The sequence below is a fragment of the Phyllostomus hastatus genome, unplaced genomic scaffold, assembly GCF_019186645.2.
Source record: "Phyllostomus hastatus isolate PE091 unplaced genomic scaffold, TTU_PhHast_1.1 phas_contig_40, whole genome shotgun sequence".
Classification (NCBI taxonomy): Eukaryota; Metazoa; Chordata; class Mammalia; order Chiroptera; family Phyllostomidae; genus Phyllostomus; species Phyllostomus hastatus.
Genome location: NW_025333872.1, coordinates 41,671,705 through 41,688,980, shown reverse-complemented (window position 1 = coordinate 41,688,980; position 17,276 = coordinate 41,671,705). Strand labels below are relative to the sequence as shown.

At 48.2% G+C, this 17,276-nt stretch overlaps 1 protein-coding gene across 1 annotated transcript in view; it reads left to right on the top strand.

The window, feature by feature from the left end:
- The first annotated feature begins 2,479 nt into the window (after window positions 1-2,479).
- GABRR2 (gamma-aminobutyric acid type A receptor subunit rho2) overlaps window positions 2,480-17,276 on the top strand; it is a 35,338-nt gene continuing 20,541 nt past the window's right edge. The window contains exons 1-2 of the mRNA XM_045843281.1: window positions 2,480-2,740; window positions 10,781-10,890. Of these exons, the coding sequence (XP_045699237.1) occupies window positions 2,628-2,740; window positions 10,781-10,890 (223 nt within the window). The 5' untranslated portion in view covers window positions 2,480-2,627. The remainder of the gene's footprint in view (window positions 2,741-10,780; window positions 10,891-17,276) is intronic.

Genomic DNA, 17,276 nt, shown 5'->3' with positions numbered 1-17,276 from the left:
TTCCATCTCCAACTGTGGTTTTCTTCCTACTGCAATCATATAGTTGAATTACTGAAAATAAGAGAGTTTTTGCCCTGAGTGGTGTGACTAAGTTGTCTGGGGGTCATCCTGCAAAGGGAAAGACTGCTGGTCGGATTCCCTGTGAGAGCATATACATGCCTGGGCTGCAGTTTCGGTCCCTGGTCCAGGCGCTTGCCGTATGAGAGGCAAACGATGGATGTTTTGCTCACTTGTCAATGTATCTCTGCCTTTCTCCCTCCCACCCCCCTCTCTAAAAAGAAATAAAATCTTTTAAAGGATTTTTTAATACTTTTTATACTTTTTTTTAAAGATTTTGTTTATTTATTTTTAGAGAGGGAAGGGAGGGAGAAAGAGAGAAACATCAATGTGCAGTTGCTGGGGGCTGTGGCTTGCAACCCAGGCATGTGCCCTGACTGGGAATCGAACCTGTGACACTTTGGTTCACAGCCTGCGCTCAATCCACTAGAAATAAAATACTTTTTAAAAAGTTTAAAAATATTGGTAGGACCTGAAGTTGCACCTGGAACACAATGAAACAAATATTTCTTGAAAACCAACATCTGGCACAATTCAAGGGTTCCAGCCAGTCCTTTATAGACGTGTTCCAAATAGAAGCAAGGAAAAGCGATCTTTTGAACAAAATCTATGAGAAATAACATGAATAGGTCTCTCCCCTTTCCCACTAAATCTCTGGCAGAAATTGGGGCTTTTAAATAAGCAGCCTGAATAATTCAGAGGAGTGGCCAGATTTGGGAACCACTGGATTAGTTCCCATACTGAATTATTCCCACTCCCAAATTGCTATTTAACTCACTGAATTTGGCTTCCTGCCACATGGCAGAACTGAAATGACGTTGGGAATTGAAGTTAACTGAAGTTAGGAACGATGTTTTTCCTGGTTGCCGGATTCAGCACCCTGTTTTCTGCCCTCACTTTGCAGCACTGACTGCAGACTAGCCTCCCGCCTGAAACTCCTTTGGTTTTCACAGTCAGCCTGTTTAGCTAGTTCTGTGCTTTTGTTCTGGCAGCCCATCCATCCTCTAAAAGGGTAGATTCTCCAAGGTTTTGTGCTCGGACTTGGACCCCTTTTGTTTCCCTGGAAGAGCTCACCCTTTTCTGTGATTGCATTGTCACCAAACACTGATGGCACCAAGTCTGTTTCTTCAGTCCAGACCTTTCTCTTGAGTTCCGGGCTTGTTTCCAGCTGCCTACTGGGCATCCGGAGGTCCCAGGGTACCTCAAACTCCACAAGTCAAAATCTACCTTACCCCCCACCAAATGTGCCCACCTGTACTGGATATCAGCTAATGGTTGTACCATCACCAGACTTACTTCTACACTAGAACCTAGAAATCACTGCTGACTTTTACCTCCTACCCTATTCGGTCCCCAAGTGTATTCTACTTCAGTGGGAACTTGGCTGTGCCATAGTCAAGTTCTGTCTTCCCTCCTCTTCCTCTGTCTTTCTCTTTTAGGGCAGGACCTCATCTTTTATCATTATAACTTGCCTGATTCAACTGATTCTAGTGAGACATTTAAAAAAATAAAATGAATCATGTCATTCCACTTTGCTAAGGAATCAAAAGAGCTCCTTTTGACTCTCACATAATAAAAGCCTCATTTGGTTTCACTCCTGGCTCCTGCCCCTCCTGACCTCCGTCCTCACCTTCCTAAGTACCTACCACACGAATGCTCTTTCCATTCCCAGGGTGCAACAGGCGAGCAGTAAGTTTTGAAACACTATTCTGTCAGGAGGTTAAACATGGCCATATGATTCCATATCTTAGGATAGGCATCAAGTCTAATTTATGATGTTTGACATTATACATTTTATGGTTAAAAACCAGAGTTGAACTAATGCTAGTGATAGAAAGAAGAACTTATAAATCCTGAGTTCTTTGGTTTTTGCTTTCCTTCAAAATAAAAATGTAATTTATATTTTGATGTGTTTTTTGTTAATTTTGATGTGTTTTCATTGAAAAAATTAATATGTATTTGGGGGAAAAAGCAATTCTCCTTGGTCATAGTGTCTTTGCAAAGCACAGTGTCTTAGACAAAAAATAAAGCAACCCTGCGAAAATAGGTCGTTCGTGTGCTTCCTCAGCGTTTCCGGAGCCTGTTCGTAATCATCTCCATGTCCACCAAGCCTTCCCTGCAAATCCACTCGGCATCCAAGCTGACTCCCTGGTGAATGTGACAGACTGGTTTCATGTAGCCAAAGAGGCGGATTAATGATTTCAGCAAAAAGTTGGCATGTTCAAGAGATTTAATTTTTTTATATAACAGTTTTAGCCAAAGCTGTTCTAGAACACAGCGGAAGCAGAGTTTTACAGGAGGACAAACCTGACTAATGACCAATCACTGAGCAGCAGGGAGGGCAAGCCTTGGCATCTGAGTCACGTCCCAGGGAGTGCAGGGGTGGGGTGGGGCAAGAATCAGTATCAAATATTAAATTGGTAAGATCAGCCTGGCCAGCCACGCCCTCGAAGCCCCTCAAAGGAGGGCTGTCACGAGGCTGCTGACTATCAATCAATGGCTAAGCCTGGGGGATTTGCCCCACGGCAGGTCCCTGGAAAGCGACTTGTGGCATCATAGATATTCACAAAATGCCTTATTTTACAAAACTCATTTTGTTCTTGCTTTGCCTGATGGTTCTTGTGGAGAGCAGAAGGCCCAAGAGGAAGAGATGGACAGGGCAGCTGGAAGTGTCCAGGCCAAGGTAAAGTTGTGTGTGTGTGGGGGGGGGGTGGGTGGGCAGCAGGGCACAAACCCATCGTGTCACCAGCGGTGAGCGAGCAAAGCTAGGCTGGGTCAGCCTTCATCCTGATATCTGTGTTTGGCCCGAAGCATTGGATTTCAGGCAGGTAGCTGAAAATTTGGTAGGGAAATCATATCTGTATGTCTCAGATAGCGAGTGCTGCTTTGTATCTCAGGATTATATCCTGCAGGGACCATGCGTGGCCTGCTAAGTAGTCTCACTCAGTGTTTGGAGGCTGTGCATGGGAATTTAGCCTTGTCTATTAAGAAACAATGTACCCAGGAGTTGTCTTTAAATTATTTGATTGGGAGTAACTTTATAATGGTGTTGGGTTTTAGTTTACTATTTTGAATCTTAGAAAAGGTGTTTGAAATTTGCTAGATTATCAGAAATATACATCAGGACAATGGTGAATGCCACTTCAGGATGTAATGGAAACATTTCCAAGAAATGTTGGTTACATTCCAAGAAATACTGGTTAGGCCCAGAATTTGCATCCAAGATCATTACATTACTAATCAGAGTTCCTTAGTAATGTTTTGAAGTGATGTACAAAGCATGATAACTCCAGGTCTGATGCAGATGTAACACCGTTGAGCATGAAGAAAAGAGCACGTAGATAAGATAAACACCACGTAGGAGATGTCACACATTTGTTTTCCATTCCACTAAGCATTGTGTCAACTCGTGATTATGAATATAAACTAGTATCTTTAGGCACATTTTCTAGTTCACGATTTTCAATCAGGCACTGCTCTCAGTGCTGATATATGTGTACATTTCATTACAAACTACATGCATGTACTATTATAAACATGCATATTAAGGCTTGATTGCTTCCTTATTTTTAAATAAGAACTGTAAGAATCACAGTCTCTGCTTCCTGCATCCCCGAGGATCATCTTGAACACCCCAGGTGTGTGGCCAGGCTTTGGAGTCTGCTGCCCTGAGAGGTGTAAATACTCTGCAGAGTCTAATCCCACTCAGTCAGAAAGCAAACGGATAAAAATCCAGGATGCAGGAAAGAGGTGCTGCTCTGGGAGACTTAGCCCGGTTGTATTCAGAACATCGGCTGTTGAAACCAGAAGGGACCTCAGAGATCATCTGGCCCAGCCATTCCCCCAAGTGCTAATTCTGGGCAATGTGCACAGGAGTGTCAAAAGGGGGTTTCAGGGTCAGAAAAGCTTGGGAAGCCCTGGTTTGGGCCATTTTAAACAGATGTCTTTATAGAAGAACTTTTAGAGCCTTATTATGCAAATGAACATTGTGAATCTTACAAAGGGGGATAAATAATGTCCTGTTAAAGAAAACAAAGCAACAAAAACCAAAACAAACACCCTCCCCTAAAATCCAACCACACTTTGTTGGAGTATCTCGGAGGGGCAGGCAAGGGGAAACTGTTGCATTTTACAGATGCCAGAATGTGGGATCGAAGGCACAAGTAATGAACACAGTTGGCTAGTGGCTTGACAGGTCTAGAACCTAGGTTTCTGATTCACACAGCCTGGAGAAAAGGCGTTGTCTGAAACTCTATTCTCTAAGAAAGGTGCTGGGTTCCACACGAGCCCCTCAGGGATGCTTGGGGCCCCACTGCAGCCTGTGCAGTCATGTCTTGGTCCAGATACTTGCACGATTGACTCTGACCCTGAAGGCTGAGGAGAATTTCTTTTGGTTCGCAGGCTATCCCTCAGTGCACTGAGCCCCACCAGCTAGGGCTGGTGAGAATTTCTTGAAATCCATCCCATGGGGTGTTAAAGTGAATGAAAACAATGAACATACACAATCAAAGAATATGTAATTATTGAGCAGAAGGTGAAAAAGAGATAGAGAAAATATCGCACCAGAGAACACGGCTCCAGGCCTCACTACACCCACCAGGCACGCACGGGGGTCAAGCACTCACAGAGCTATGTCAAGTTTGTGACAAATTTTAGCCAAGCACCTGACTAAAAAATTATTTAATTACCAACACACAAGGGTTAAGCCATACTACTAAACAGGAATAAAATTACCCTGATAGTGTTCGAGCACTTCATCTCTGCAGGGTAGCTCCTTAGAAGCCATGTTCACACCCATACACATGCACACAGTCATACATACCTACCACATACAACACGGTTCCATACATTCACACAGTACTCGATGCACATGGTCACGCATACCATATGCATGGTATCACACACACACATTCACATGTAACATATATGGTCACACACACACACTCACACACTATTGATCTGCAAACCTTCCCTCCCCTGCCTGGGCCAAGGCACCCTCCAGAAACCACTATTCTGCCCAGCACCTGCTTTTCTGAACACTGCCTCCGGTTTTCTGACCCTTTGTGTCTGTACTTATTGAGTCACTGTCTCCTGAGCTTGTTTTCCCTGAGCTGTTTGTTTTGTTCTGCTGTTCTTGTTTCTCCGCCTCCCAGCTTTCTTCCAGCTCCTCCCCCACCCTGCTGCCTAAGTGGGCCTCCTGACCGCGAGATTGCTTTCCTGCCAAGAGAGGCTCTTCTCCTTTGAGATCTGAAAATAAACCAAACTCTGGGCCCTGGGAGTTTGGGTCTGCCCTGAAAACAACTTCCTGTTCCTCAAGTCTTGGGTCCCCTTTCAAATTTCTGTTCCCATTCGCTGCCCCTCGGTGCCACCTGCCCTCGGCCACCCTTCCCTGGCTTTTCATCGTGGCTCCGGTTGGCTGGACCCAGAAGCAGCTTTGCTCTCCTGCTACCCAGTGACCCTCATCCCCACCCGAGTCTGGGGAAGGTAGTGGAGTCGGGAAGTCAGGGGAACCAGGGTCGGGCCCTGTTTTGCTGCTCCCTGACCACGTGACCATGTTTCTTTAGCTTTGGAAAACGGGGGTGGGGGTGGGGGTGGGGGTGGGGTGGTGGTGGTGGTGAGACCTTCCTCCCTGCGATGATGGGTGGCCTCTGCGAGGGGGCCGCCCCTGAGGGCGTGGTCATTATGATTGCTCTTATTGCTGCCAAAGAAACCTCAACACACAGCACTAGCCCTGCTCCTCAAAGGCGTTGTGAACACTTTTTTTTTCTCTCCCCCTCTCCCCACCAAGGCTGGGTTGGGGGTCCCATGAAGGTTCTGGCTGCTCCACCATGGGGCAGGGATCTTGGATCTGGCCCCTGGAGTCTGGGGTCCCAGGGCCCAGGCGCTGGGCCGAGCCAGGCCACCTCCCGCAGAAGGATGAATGGCTCACACAAATAGCCCAAGACTCAGGGTATCAGAGGCCTGAGTTAGCAAATAACTGGGGCCTTAAAAACAAATTCTAGACCCTCATTAATGGCACTGGGATTTCAATCCTTTCTCTTGCCGGTGCTGGCACTCCGGGACATCTGCACCCCTAATCCTCCCCTCTTAATGGACATGGGGACCGCTGACCTGGAGGGATTTGCTCTGTGGGAGGCGGAGGGGCAGTGACTCGCTGCCCTCACAATTTGGTGTCTGTGATCTGCTAAGCCCCGAGAACGCGCTCTTCCTCCCTCCCGGTCCTGGCATTGTCTTTGCTGGGGCGTCTGAACTGAGCCCCTCAGGCAGTCACCGCATTGGAAACTGGGTCCCTGTTGGGGCTTGGGGAGGAGACCAGTGGGAGTGGAAGCTTCTTGGAAGCACCTGGACCGTGGTCACACATACGTGCTTCAAGGGAACTGGACTGAGGTCCTGTATCCCAGCTGAAGGCGGGGGAAGAAGTCACACTGGACTCCCTCCTTGGATATGAGCTGCAATGGGCTTGTCTAAAAGCAAATCTCACCTCCCTGGCCCAGTGTGGCTCTCGGTTGAGCATTGTCCTGTAAATTGAAAAGTCATAGATTTGATTCCCATTCAGGGCACATGCCTGGGTTGTTGGTTTGGTCCCTGGTCGGGGTTTATAAAAGAAGCAAGCTATCCTGTGTTTTTCACTCACAGCAATGTTTCTCTCTCTTTGTTTCTCCCTTTTAAAAGCATCTTGGCTTCTTCCTCCAGCTGCTTAACACCTGTCAATATTTTCCCTTTCCTTTTGGATAAAGACAACATTCTTTTTTAATGTTTATTTATTGATGTTTTTAGAGAGAGAGAAAGGGAGAGAGGAACATCCATTTGTTGTTCTACTTATTTATGTATTCATTGGTGGCTCTTGTATGTGCCCTGAACAGGGATTGAACCTGCAACCTTGGTGTATTGGGATGATGCTCTTACCAACTGAGCACCCGGTCAGGGCAGGAAAAAATTCTTAACATGATCTTCAAGGCTCTTCCTGGCCTGGCCCCTGCTTGCTTCTGCAGCCTCATTCTGTCCATTTTATCTAATCCCTTCACCCATTTCATCTAATGTCCATTCACTCACCCTTCAGTTAGCACCTCACACTCCGTGTGCCCCAAACCAAAGTATGGGTGTGTGGAGTTTAAATGCCTATAGGATACTCACCTGGGGATACGCTGGCAGTCAGATGTGAAGTTCTAGGGCAGGGGGGCATAGATTTAGAACTCATCAGGATGCTAATGACAACTGAAGCTACTAACATACACCAGCCTGCCAAGGAGAGTGTGGAGAGAGAGAAGTCAGCTGGGACAAATACCTTGGGAACACTGGCACTTAAGGGATAGGATAAGGAGGTGGCTGCAGTGGAGACTGAGAAGGAACTGTCAGAGACGTAGGAGGAAACCGAGTGCCCTGCCTTTCCTGTCCGGGGAAGCCTGCCCTCAGCAAGAGCACCTGCAGGGCCTCAGGCTCCGGCACAAGAGAGGCAAGAAGTGCTTGGGAGTGAGGAAGTGGCAGGAGCATGTGGAACTCTGAGACTTCTTCTCTTTGGGAAATTTATTATTATTATTTTTAAAATATTTTATTTATTTATATTTAGAGAGGAGAGGAGAGGGAGAAAGAGAGGTAGGGAAACATCAATGTGAGAAAAATATTGACCTGTTGCCTCTCATATGCTCCCAGACTGGGGACCTCCCCAACTCCTGCAACCCAGGCATGTGCCCTGACCCAGAATTGAACCGGTGGCCTTTTAGTTTGTGGGACACTGCCCAGCCAACTGAGCCACACCAGTCATGGCGAGAATTATTTATTTATTGGGAAGGGGAAGACTTCTTTTTAAAAAGGAAATGTTGAAAGAAGAATATAACACCACACCTGTACTGCTGCCACTTTCCAATAAATTTTGTGTGAAGAGGATATGGAATCTTGACAAATTTTTCGTTTAGTTTGGTTCAAGGTGGGAGAAACTTGAATCCAGTCTGAATGCTGACGAGAATGAGCTGTGGAAAAGGAAGGTGCTGAGGAAGCTGGGGTGAGGGTGTTTGAGGGCCAAGTTTGAAAGGCTCTGGGAGAAGGATGGTCAAGCACTTGGCTCCCAGTTACCCCCAGAACCTGCAAGGCTGAGGGAGGTGGAAATTTCTGAGTTGTCTGCTCTCCCTCTTCACCTTCTCCCTGGATGTCTCACAGGCATCTTGAAATCAGATGGCCCAGAAGAATTAGATGCACATCCATCTCCACAAATGTGCCAGTTTTTACCATCTCCAGGAATGTCCCCATCATTTACCCAGGTGTCCAAGTTGTAAACCTGGGTCACTCTTGCTGCTCTTTTTCCCTCATACCCCTTCCCAATCCATCAGCCAGACCTTTGCACCTCCCTCAGATTGTACCACTTCTCTACACTCCCCCAACCCTTGTCCAGGCACCATGTAGCCTCAGCAAGTTTTCTAATGGCCTCCCGTTTCCACACTGTCCTCCTACAGTCTCCTCTACATGGGAGCCAGGTGATCTCATCAGGTCCTAAACCAGACCTTCCGCCTCTCCTGCACAGAATGTCCATGGGTCTCCCCACTCAGGATCGCACGCATGAGGGTCTTACGATCTGGTCCCTGGCCTTGTCTCCCACCTCCTTTCTTCAAGAAGGATCTCCCTGCTGTCCTCCAGCCCACTGGTTTTCTTACTATTTCGAACACAAGCCAGACCCACCTCCAAACATTTGCATATGCTGTCCCCTCTCAGAATGCACTTCAGATCTGCTCTAGGTTTGCTCCCTCCTCCGTCCCCTGCAGGTCCGAGAAGGCTTCCCTGACCAACCTCCACCCCAACCCATCACTCTCTTATTCCTTACCCTGCTTTATTATATTTTTGTGGCATTCAGCACTTCCTGAAGTTACATTATTTATCTGTCTACATGTTATTATTTATCTCCCCAACAAAGTCATCAGCCCTGTGAAGGCAGTGAATATATATGTTCTCCTCATGACCTGAAGAGCATCTGGACAAAGTAGGTGCCCCATAGAAATGTGTTCAGCAAATGAATTTGAGTCCAGGAATTGAGGGATTGTATGACCAGAGAGTAGGATTGCTGTCCAGATGGATGTTGGCATCCTTAAGGTTAGGGGGGGTGGTGAACTGAATGGAGTGGCAGAGCCCTCAGGGAAAGTGGGGGAGAATGACTGGGAGGTCTCAAGCTGGACCAGGAGGCTCTGAGAGTAGAGCTATAGAATGGGAAGACCCATCTTAAAGGTGAGTCTGCTTCTTGGGTGGGAAAGGAGGGGGATGGGGGGTAGGCCCACCTCTAGACCAGCACCGAATACTCAAACTCTTTGCAGGTGTGGATATGGTATATATCTGCACCATTGAATATAACAGCCACCAGCCACATGTGGTTATTGAGCCCATAAGTATTGCTGGTGTAACTGAGGAAGTGAACATTAATTTTATTTTAATTAACTTAAGCAGCCACATGTAGCTAATGGCTACTTTATTAATCAGTATAGCTTTAGACTTTCCATCAAACAATACTGTCAGGGCAGAGCTAGTAGCAAATGAAAGGTAAGAAGGATTTCAGAGCAAGATGTCTCAAAGAACGGGACCTCAGGAGAGGGAATGTGTCACTTCCCTCTTACCAAGTTCATGCAGGAGGTATGCTTATATTTTCTTAAAAAATGAATGAAATATGATAAGAACACTAAGTAAAAAAGAGGTATATGTAAATGATCAACAAACACTGAAAACAAAATCTCTTCATTTACTATCAAAACCTTAAATAACCTACATTTAACAAACATTATATAACACTGATTTCTGATAAAGTTGCTTATTTTATTCTGTCAAAAATTAGATCTCACATCCAAATGTCCAAATGACCTTTCCTTCCTTCCTTCCCCCTTCCTTCCTTCCTTCCTTCCTTCCTTCCTTCCTTCCTTCCTTCCTTCCTTCCTTCCTTCTTCCCTTCCTCCCTCCCTCCCTCCCTCCTTCCCTCCCTTCCTCTCCCTCTGTTTCTTCCTCCCCTCTTTTTCTCTTTCAGTGATAGTCCTGTCAGTAGGATCTTGCTCTAGGACATTTTGGATTTTACTGCTTTAGAGTTATGTGATGATGGTGAGAAAAAATGTCTGGACAGAGTGAGTGTGAGTGAGGGAGAAGAGAGAATGAATCCTTTGTCATCTGGGTCAGAGGAAGCAGAGTGAACCAGGCTCCTCCGGCTCTATCTTCTACCTGGGTGGCAGGAGAAACTCTGTTTACAGCTTGGCCCTCGTCCGGGTGGGCTATGGATTGAAGGGGTTAGACTCTGCAGACAGCTGCCAACTGGACTGATGTCAGCATCAGGTCTGACTAGGACAAAACCAACATTTTAAAACTTTAACTGTGTTCATCTCAGATTTTTATTGATCATAAAACCAATATTATAACAACGTAAGAAAAATGTTCAAACCCCCCCACCCCCACATTTTAATTCCTCCACCATTCAACCCAACTACTGTCTTCTAATCATAACTTTTGACATGTCAGGGTAGAATGGTGCTCTGCGGGGAGGCATTGGCTTTAGGAAGGCTCTGGAAGGGTCTGCTCAACCCTCAGCCTGCCGTGAGGGCCTGGGGGCAGGGGGTGGGGGTGGGGGTGGGGTAGGGTGGTGTGATTTTGAACCTGATGGAGAAAAGGTGCTTAATGGTAGTTCCGGAAAGAAGTAATCTCCCCAAATAATCTCACTCAGTGCCTTGGATGGCTGTGGAAAAACATCTCTTGCCTGTCTTTGCAGTCGCCTTGATAAGAAGAACCTCGTTGACATGACCAAAATCCGGAGAGGAAAACCTCAGCCACTTCTCAGAGTGGAGGACCACGACTTCACCATGAGGCCTGCCTTCGGAGGTAGGATCGCGTCCCTCCCTTGGGCTGGTGGGGCCTTGTCCCCGGGGCCGCCTGCTGCTGCTCAGTCCGTTCTCTCAGGTACTTTCCCTCTCACAGTCGGATAAGCCCGACCAAAGGCTTCCAGAGTCACTCATTTTCCCGAGGACAACAGAGTGGGAAGGAAGCAAGTGAGCGGAGAGGGCCGTTGACTGAAGAGGAGCTGATGTACATTCAGAAAGGACAGGCCCTGTTACTGTCAGCTTTCCTTTCCTAAAAAAATTAAGAGCTGGCCAGGAGTCTGGACCCCAAATGGCTCCCTGGCTCATGTACCCTGTGCCTAACTGGAAAACTTGGGTTTTGAGGGGGCCCCTGCTTTTCATTCAATAACAACAATTTAGCAAAAGCCCCATTACAAAACCCCTCCACAAACTTGTCCCTATGGAGCTTCCCTGATTTTGGGGTCAGGGAGGAGTGGTGTGGCCAGTGGCTGTGCCTTTCAGGAACTGGAGAAGTGCCACAGGAGAGTGGGAAGAAGCCAGCCGGCTGCTCTGTGCAGAGGCAGGGAATGGGGTGAGGACAGCAGCATGCATGCAGTACGAACCAACACCCACCTTGTGCGTGTGGGGAATCAATCAGAAGCCTGGAGCATTTCGGCTGATAGACCCTGGCCAAGACAGACCCAGGCAGGCTGGCTTCCATTTCCCCCTATTTTTGCTCTGGATCCTCACTTAGGTCCCAGCATTCTCCTGGGGCAGCAGAAAGGAGTAGGGGGGACCTCTGGGCAACTCAGCGGCCCTCTCTGAGCCTCTGCTTGGTGGTTGGTGAAAGGGGGTGGGTGCCGGCATTAAACCAGACAACGTATGTAGAGCCCCTAGCACATCCCCTTAGAAACACCCAGCTTTCAGGCATTCCTTTCGTGTGTCTGTTAAGGGATCAAGACATTAATTTACCCAAAGGCCTCTGCATTTTAGAAGGCCCCTGAGCCTCCCACTCAATTCCCTGGGCTCTGACACCTGCGGAGCAAAGGAGAAAACTTGGCAGCAGATCTCAGCCGGTGCCTGGCCTTCCTGCCGGGGAGCGCTGCTCACCGCTGGCTGGTTCAGTCAGGAGGCCGCCTGTCTCTCTGGGTGTCCTGGTTCCCTGGGCGCCTGCCATGAGTAATGTTGCCAAGGAATTTTATCAAAGTAAAGTTTTCTTGAACAAGCAGTTCTAAAATAGCTGATTGGCTCCAGGAGGTCCAAGCCAGATGTCCCCGTCAGCAGGAAACTTCACCTTGCCCTCCTTGTAGAGCGTCAGGAAGGGCCACCTAGGTGGCTAGAACATAATAAACAATAGTATTGATGACAACCAACACTTTTTAGTGATTTGTCTCTGTGCTAGGCACCATTTGAATGGCAGTATTTACACATACAATCTTATTTTAGTCCTCACAACTGCTCTGTGAAGTAACTACTGTAATTATCCCTGGATGGGGAAACTGAGGCACAGAGAGGTGAAGTGACTGACCCAGGCCACACTGCTGCTCAGGCTAGACCTCCCTCCTAGCCTGGTCTCTTCCTTGTCTCCTCCACCAGTACGTCCCTCAGTGCTGGGCTGGCACATCCACTGGGCAGAAAAGCCATAGCATCTGAGGGCTCACAAACGATGATCTTGGGCCCCCGGAAAATATTTTAATTTATTTTAAAATCAGAATAAAAAGAGAAATTTTTGGTAGAGAAATTGTTTTTTAATATATTCATCTCTATACCGATACAGTTGTAAAATATGGTTTTTAATATGTTTTTATGGAGGAGGGGCCGGTGAAGGCAAAACCACCTAGGGGCCCACAGGAAGTCGTAGCATGGCCCCGGCTGAGTGCACGAGTTTGTGGGGCAGGTGTGTGGGTGATATTCTGAACAATGTGTTGTAACTTCCTATCGGAGGCTGTTGTTGCTGGCAGGAACCTGAGCAATCACCTCGTCACCTGAGCAATTCTGTAAATCACCAGTTTTCAGAAGAGGGTTAAGTGATAGCCACAGAAAAGCTGGGGGCAGAACTTGTTTTTTCTGAGATGTGAGCTGCTGCGACTGGAAGTCTGATAAAAATGCCCCCTCCTCTGGGAAAAAGTCAGCAGATCCAGCAGCCAGTTCTCAGGGATGGCAGGTGAAGCCGGCCAGGTTCCCAGCAAACCCAGCTCTGAAGAGAATTATCCAATGGGCTGCAACCCTCGTCAGGGTGTTCCTTCCTCGAGTGGTGTTTGAGGAGCAAATTGGACTTCCTGTGCTCCAATCCCTGAAACCACTGGGCCCATTAGTGGGGACCACTGGAGTGTGGGATGTCAGACTACTTCCCTGCCTGACTGAGGAAGCTTCTGAGGCTGGGGAAGGAAGGCCCTGACTTTGCTGGAAGCTGCAGAGGAAGAAGGCGTCACCTCCAGCAGGTGCCATAAGACCTGAGGCTCTTACACAGCAGCTGTCATGACCTGAGTCACCAAAGCGTACAGTGGGGGCCACGCCTCCCTTCTTCCAGGGCAGTCGGTCCTCTGGGCACCTTATATCCCCTGTAAGGCTTTCCTGGATGTCCAGATGTCACTTGGCAAGAAGAGAGGAAGGAGAGCACACAATGAGGTGTCAGCTCCACTCCCCCACAAGCCTATAAATAAGTAGTTCTGCGACTTCTGGAGTCCCAGCCAGCAGGCAGGATGGGGCCATGGCGGGTGGGGCTTCTCATCGCCTGCAGTTCCTGCTGCTGTTACAAACTTTAATCCCTGGGATCGTGTGGAGGTGGCTTAGATCCCTGAAGCCTTCCCTGTGGATGCACCTCATTCCTGGGCAGAGGCACTGGCCAGGGGACAGGTGGGTCTCTGAGGAGGGGAAGGCTGCCAGACAGAACATAGATGACTCTGCAAATAACAGAAGGCCCTCCTTCCTTGGGGATGGCCCTGTGCATGGCCCCAGTTAAGAGGCAGAGCCTGGGCCCAACCTGCCCTGAAGCCAGCATAACACCTGCCTTCCCGGAGCAGTCACGCACACCAAGCAGGTCATTTGAACAAAGATGTCCCACCAAAGTTGTGGGGTGTTTCTTCTCATTTCTGTCTTTTCTTCCTATTCAATTCTCTAAAAGAGACTTTCTTGTGGGTTGATTTTTAAAAGTAATCGATAGAGAGAAATTTATCTAAGACTTGATACCCCTTAGATGACCTTTTCAGTGTGGAGAGAGAAAAGATTAAAAAGATAGTAGCTTCCTAATAATCCCAGGGACCAGCCCAAAAAACAAATACCTTGTCTAAACTCCCAGCTGCCTGATTCGGTGGTGTCCCTGTTAAACAGGCCTCCAGAGGCCCACGGTTTCTCCTCCATTTGTTAAGAGAAATATTGTAATGCTGATTTTTTTAACATTTAAATTTAATTTTTAAAAAACTGTGGTAAACTATACATTACATAACATTTACCATTTTAACCATTTTTAATGCTCAGTGGCATTAAGTGACATGTGCATTCACACTGTTGCATTCACACTGTCGTACAACCGTCCCCACCCTCCCTCTCTAGAACGTTCTCGTCTTCCCAGAGTGAAACTCTGAACCCACTAAACACTGACTCCCCACTGCCCTCTTCCCCCGACCCCTTGTGTTTTCTTGACTGTGTGTCAGGGTCTGTGACAACTGGGAACTCCGTGTTGAACAAGACAGTCACAGTTCTTGCAGTTTTTACGCTCTAGGTGGGGAGACCAATGTTACTGAAATCCTCATATCAAGATGTCAAATTGTGTCCTGGCAGTGGGTTGAGACCCAGCCTGCAAACCGAAAGGTCTCTGGGTTCGATTCCTAGTCAGGGCACATACCTGGGTTGCGGGCACACCCCAGTAGGGGGTGTGCGAGAGGCTGCCCATCGAAGTTTCTCCATGCTATGGGAGTCCTTTACATCCAATTACTTTGCCTGAAACAATAGATTGTTTTCAGGGAGTCTACTGGGGAAACAGATAAATGATTAAGTGCAATCAAATGTCACAGAGCAAAGTAGGACACCCCTATTGATGGAGTCAGGGAACTGAGAGAGTGGTCAGTTCTGCCAGAGAGAGAATCAGTGAAACCTTCATCCAGGAGGTGACACAATGAGTCTAGGAAGATGTGCAGGGTGACCCCAGTGGACAGAAAAAGGAAGACAAGCCTGGGAGAGAGGAGCTCACTGGAAAGGGTGAGCACGCCTGGTCATGAGCGGTGCCTGAGGGTGGCTGTCATCAGAAGCGGGTTAGATGGAGCTCAGATATGTCGGTGGGGTGTCCACATGTGCAAGAGGCACTCTGTGCAGGGTGCAGCTGTGGGTGGGAAAGGAGGAAAGACGGCTCAGAAGAGGGCTCATTCTCCCCACCCTGCCACGCGCCGGCCCAGAACTCTGAGGTCTCTGAATTCTGAAGTTGGACGTGGCCTTCTGGGTTGATATGAAGGTGTATTTGTCAAAGAAGTAGGATAAAATATGTGCTATTTGAAGTTTCTTAGCCTCCAGTTTTACTCTTGGCTGGGATGAACCTGCAAATGTTGGACCTGCCCACAGAGGTCCACTCCCCAGGAAGGAGTGGGTGGAGGGGCGAGTGGGTCTGGAGAGGCAAACCCAGAGGTCAGTGCTGGGCGGGCTGACATTAAGTGAGTCAGGGGATGGGACCCTGCCTGTGACCAGGGGCCCTGGCTGCACCTGTGATGCCTTCCCCATATCAATTTCTAGAACACAGGAGAACCTTTTCTGTGATAAATTTAAGCAACAAACTGCTGAGCTAGCAGAGGAGGCAGGGACCTTGGCTCATGTGCTTCTTCGAGCATCAGCGGGCACTTGTGCAGTTCTCCGGTCCCACCCCAGGCCTCCTGTGCCAGACTCTGGGCCGAGGCCCGGGCAACTGGGTTCTCACAAGCCCTACTTTGATGCCGGTTCACAAAGGTGGACAACCACTGGATGACTTCCCGAAGTAAGATTTTACAATGTCCCATGCCTGGTGTCCATTTTCCTTTTGCTATCAAATTCTTTGCTCCCACCTCTACCAGCTGTCTCCGCTTCCTACATTTCACTGACTCCCACCCGCTGCACCTGCTGGGTCCAGGAGCCTGTTCCTGGGCCTCTGCCTCCCTGACCTCTCTCCAACCGCCACTCTCCTCCAGCAGCTCCCTCCCTCTGTGGTCTCCATGAATGATGTAGCTCTTCCCTGGCTCTTTCTCTGGTCTTTGGGTCCCTTCTCCCCGCTGCACACACTCAGCCCCTTCTACAACCAGCTCTCCCTGATGACAACTCTCAGTCTCCCTCTCGAGCCCCATCTTTGACCCCAACTCTAATTGTTTAACTCTTGTTAAAGTCTGAGAGAGCTCTTCACTGGTATAAAACCAGTCGAAGTTTGTCACGGCCACTGACTGGCAGTGACCACAGAACGCTGTGGATGACTCGTCGAAACATGAGAAAAACATACACAGAGACAACCAGGTTCTGTGGGGGAATAGGGACAGAACGACCACTCTCTTTTGTGGGGAGTGCCATGGCCACCCTCCCTAGGGGAGAGCGCCCCTAAGGGAGAGGCCTCATTCTCCTGCCCCGGAACAGGCTTTTTATTGGGTTCGTTTGCATAAGAATGCAGGTAAAGCTCATTATTCATTGCCAGGAAGTAAGGATCAAATAACAAGGAACTCTGAGGGCCTATTTTGAGCCAGGGTCAGATAGCTGAAGAGCTGTAAAACTCTGAGAAACAAACTTACTTCTTCCCTGGACCCATATCATTCAACTGAGAGCATTCTAAATAAAGCAGGTTTCACAGGATTTTACATATTCTTTCTTAGGCCTGATCACCCAGGGAGCCTGCCCTTTCTAGCACAGGGCTGCACCACCCTCCATCATTGTTTCAGGCTTAGGTGGAGCAAGGGAAGTAAGGCAGCCAAGAGATTAGGAGATTTTCTCGCAGACAATGAGGACTCAGGCTATGTCAAAGCCGAGGGACGAGGGCCCATCACCCCCTTTTGCTGTAGCCCCCAAAGTCCTTCCTTGGGGGCCTCTCATGTGATTGTGCCTGTCTTAGATCATCCCCCCCTTGTGGAATCTTACCCATCATTGGCTAACCGACCAAGCATTGGGGGCCAGGCAGGGTAAAGTAAAAGGAGCAGAAGCAGCACTCCTGCCACAGAGATAAGCTTTTGTCTCCTTGGTGGCTTATGGTCCAAGGTCGTTCCCTCAGCCTTAGCCTTGGTGGGGGTTACAGCTTCTGATACGAGGCAGGGCGGTTCCTAATAGAAGTTAGCATCCAACAGCAGCCCTGCCCCACTGCCTAGTGCCCTGTCCTTAGTGTGTGGCAATTTCCCACTTGAGCTAAGTCATCTACACTAATATTTCTGTTGAAAACAAAGTGCTTAAACTTTCATCATTTCTGAAATATCAAGTCAGACAATATCTGTTTGT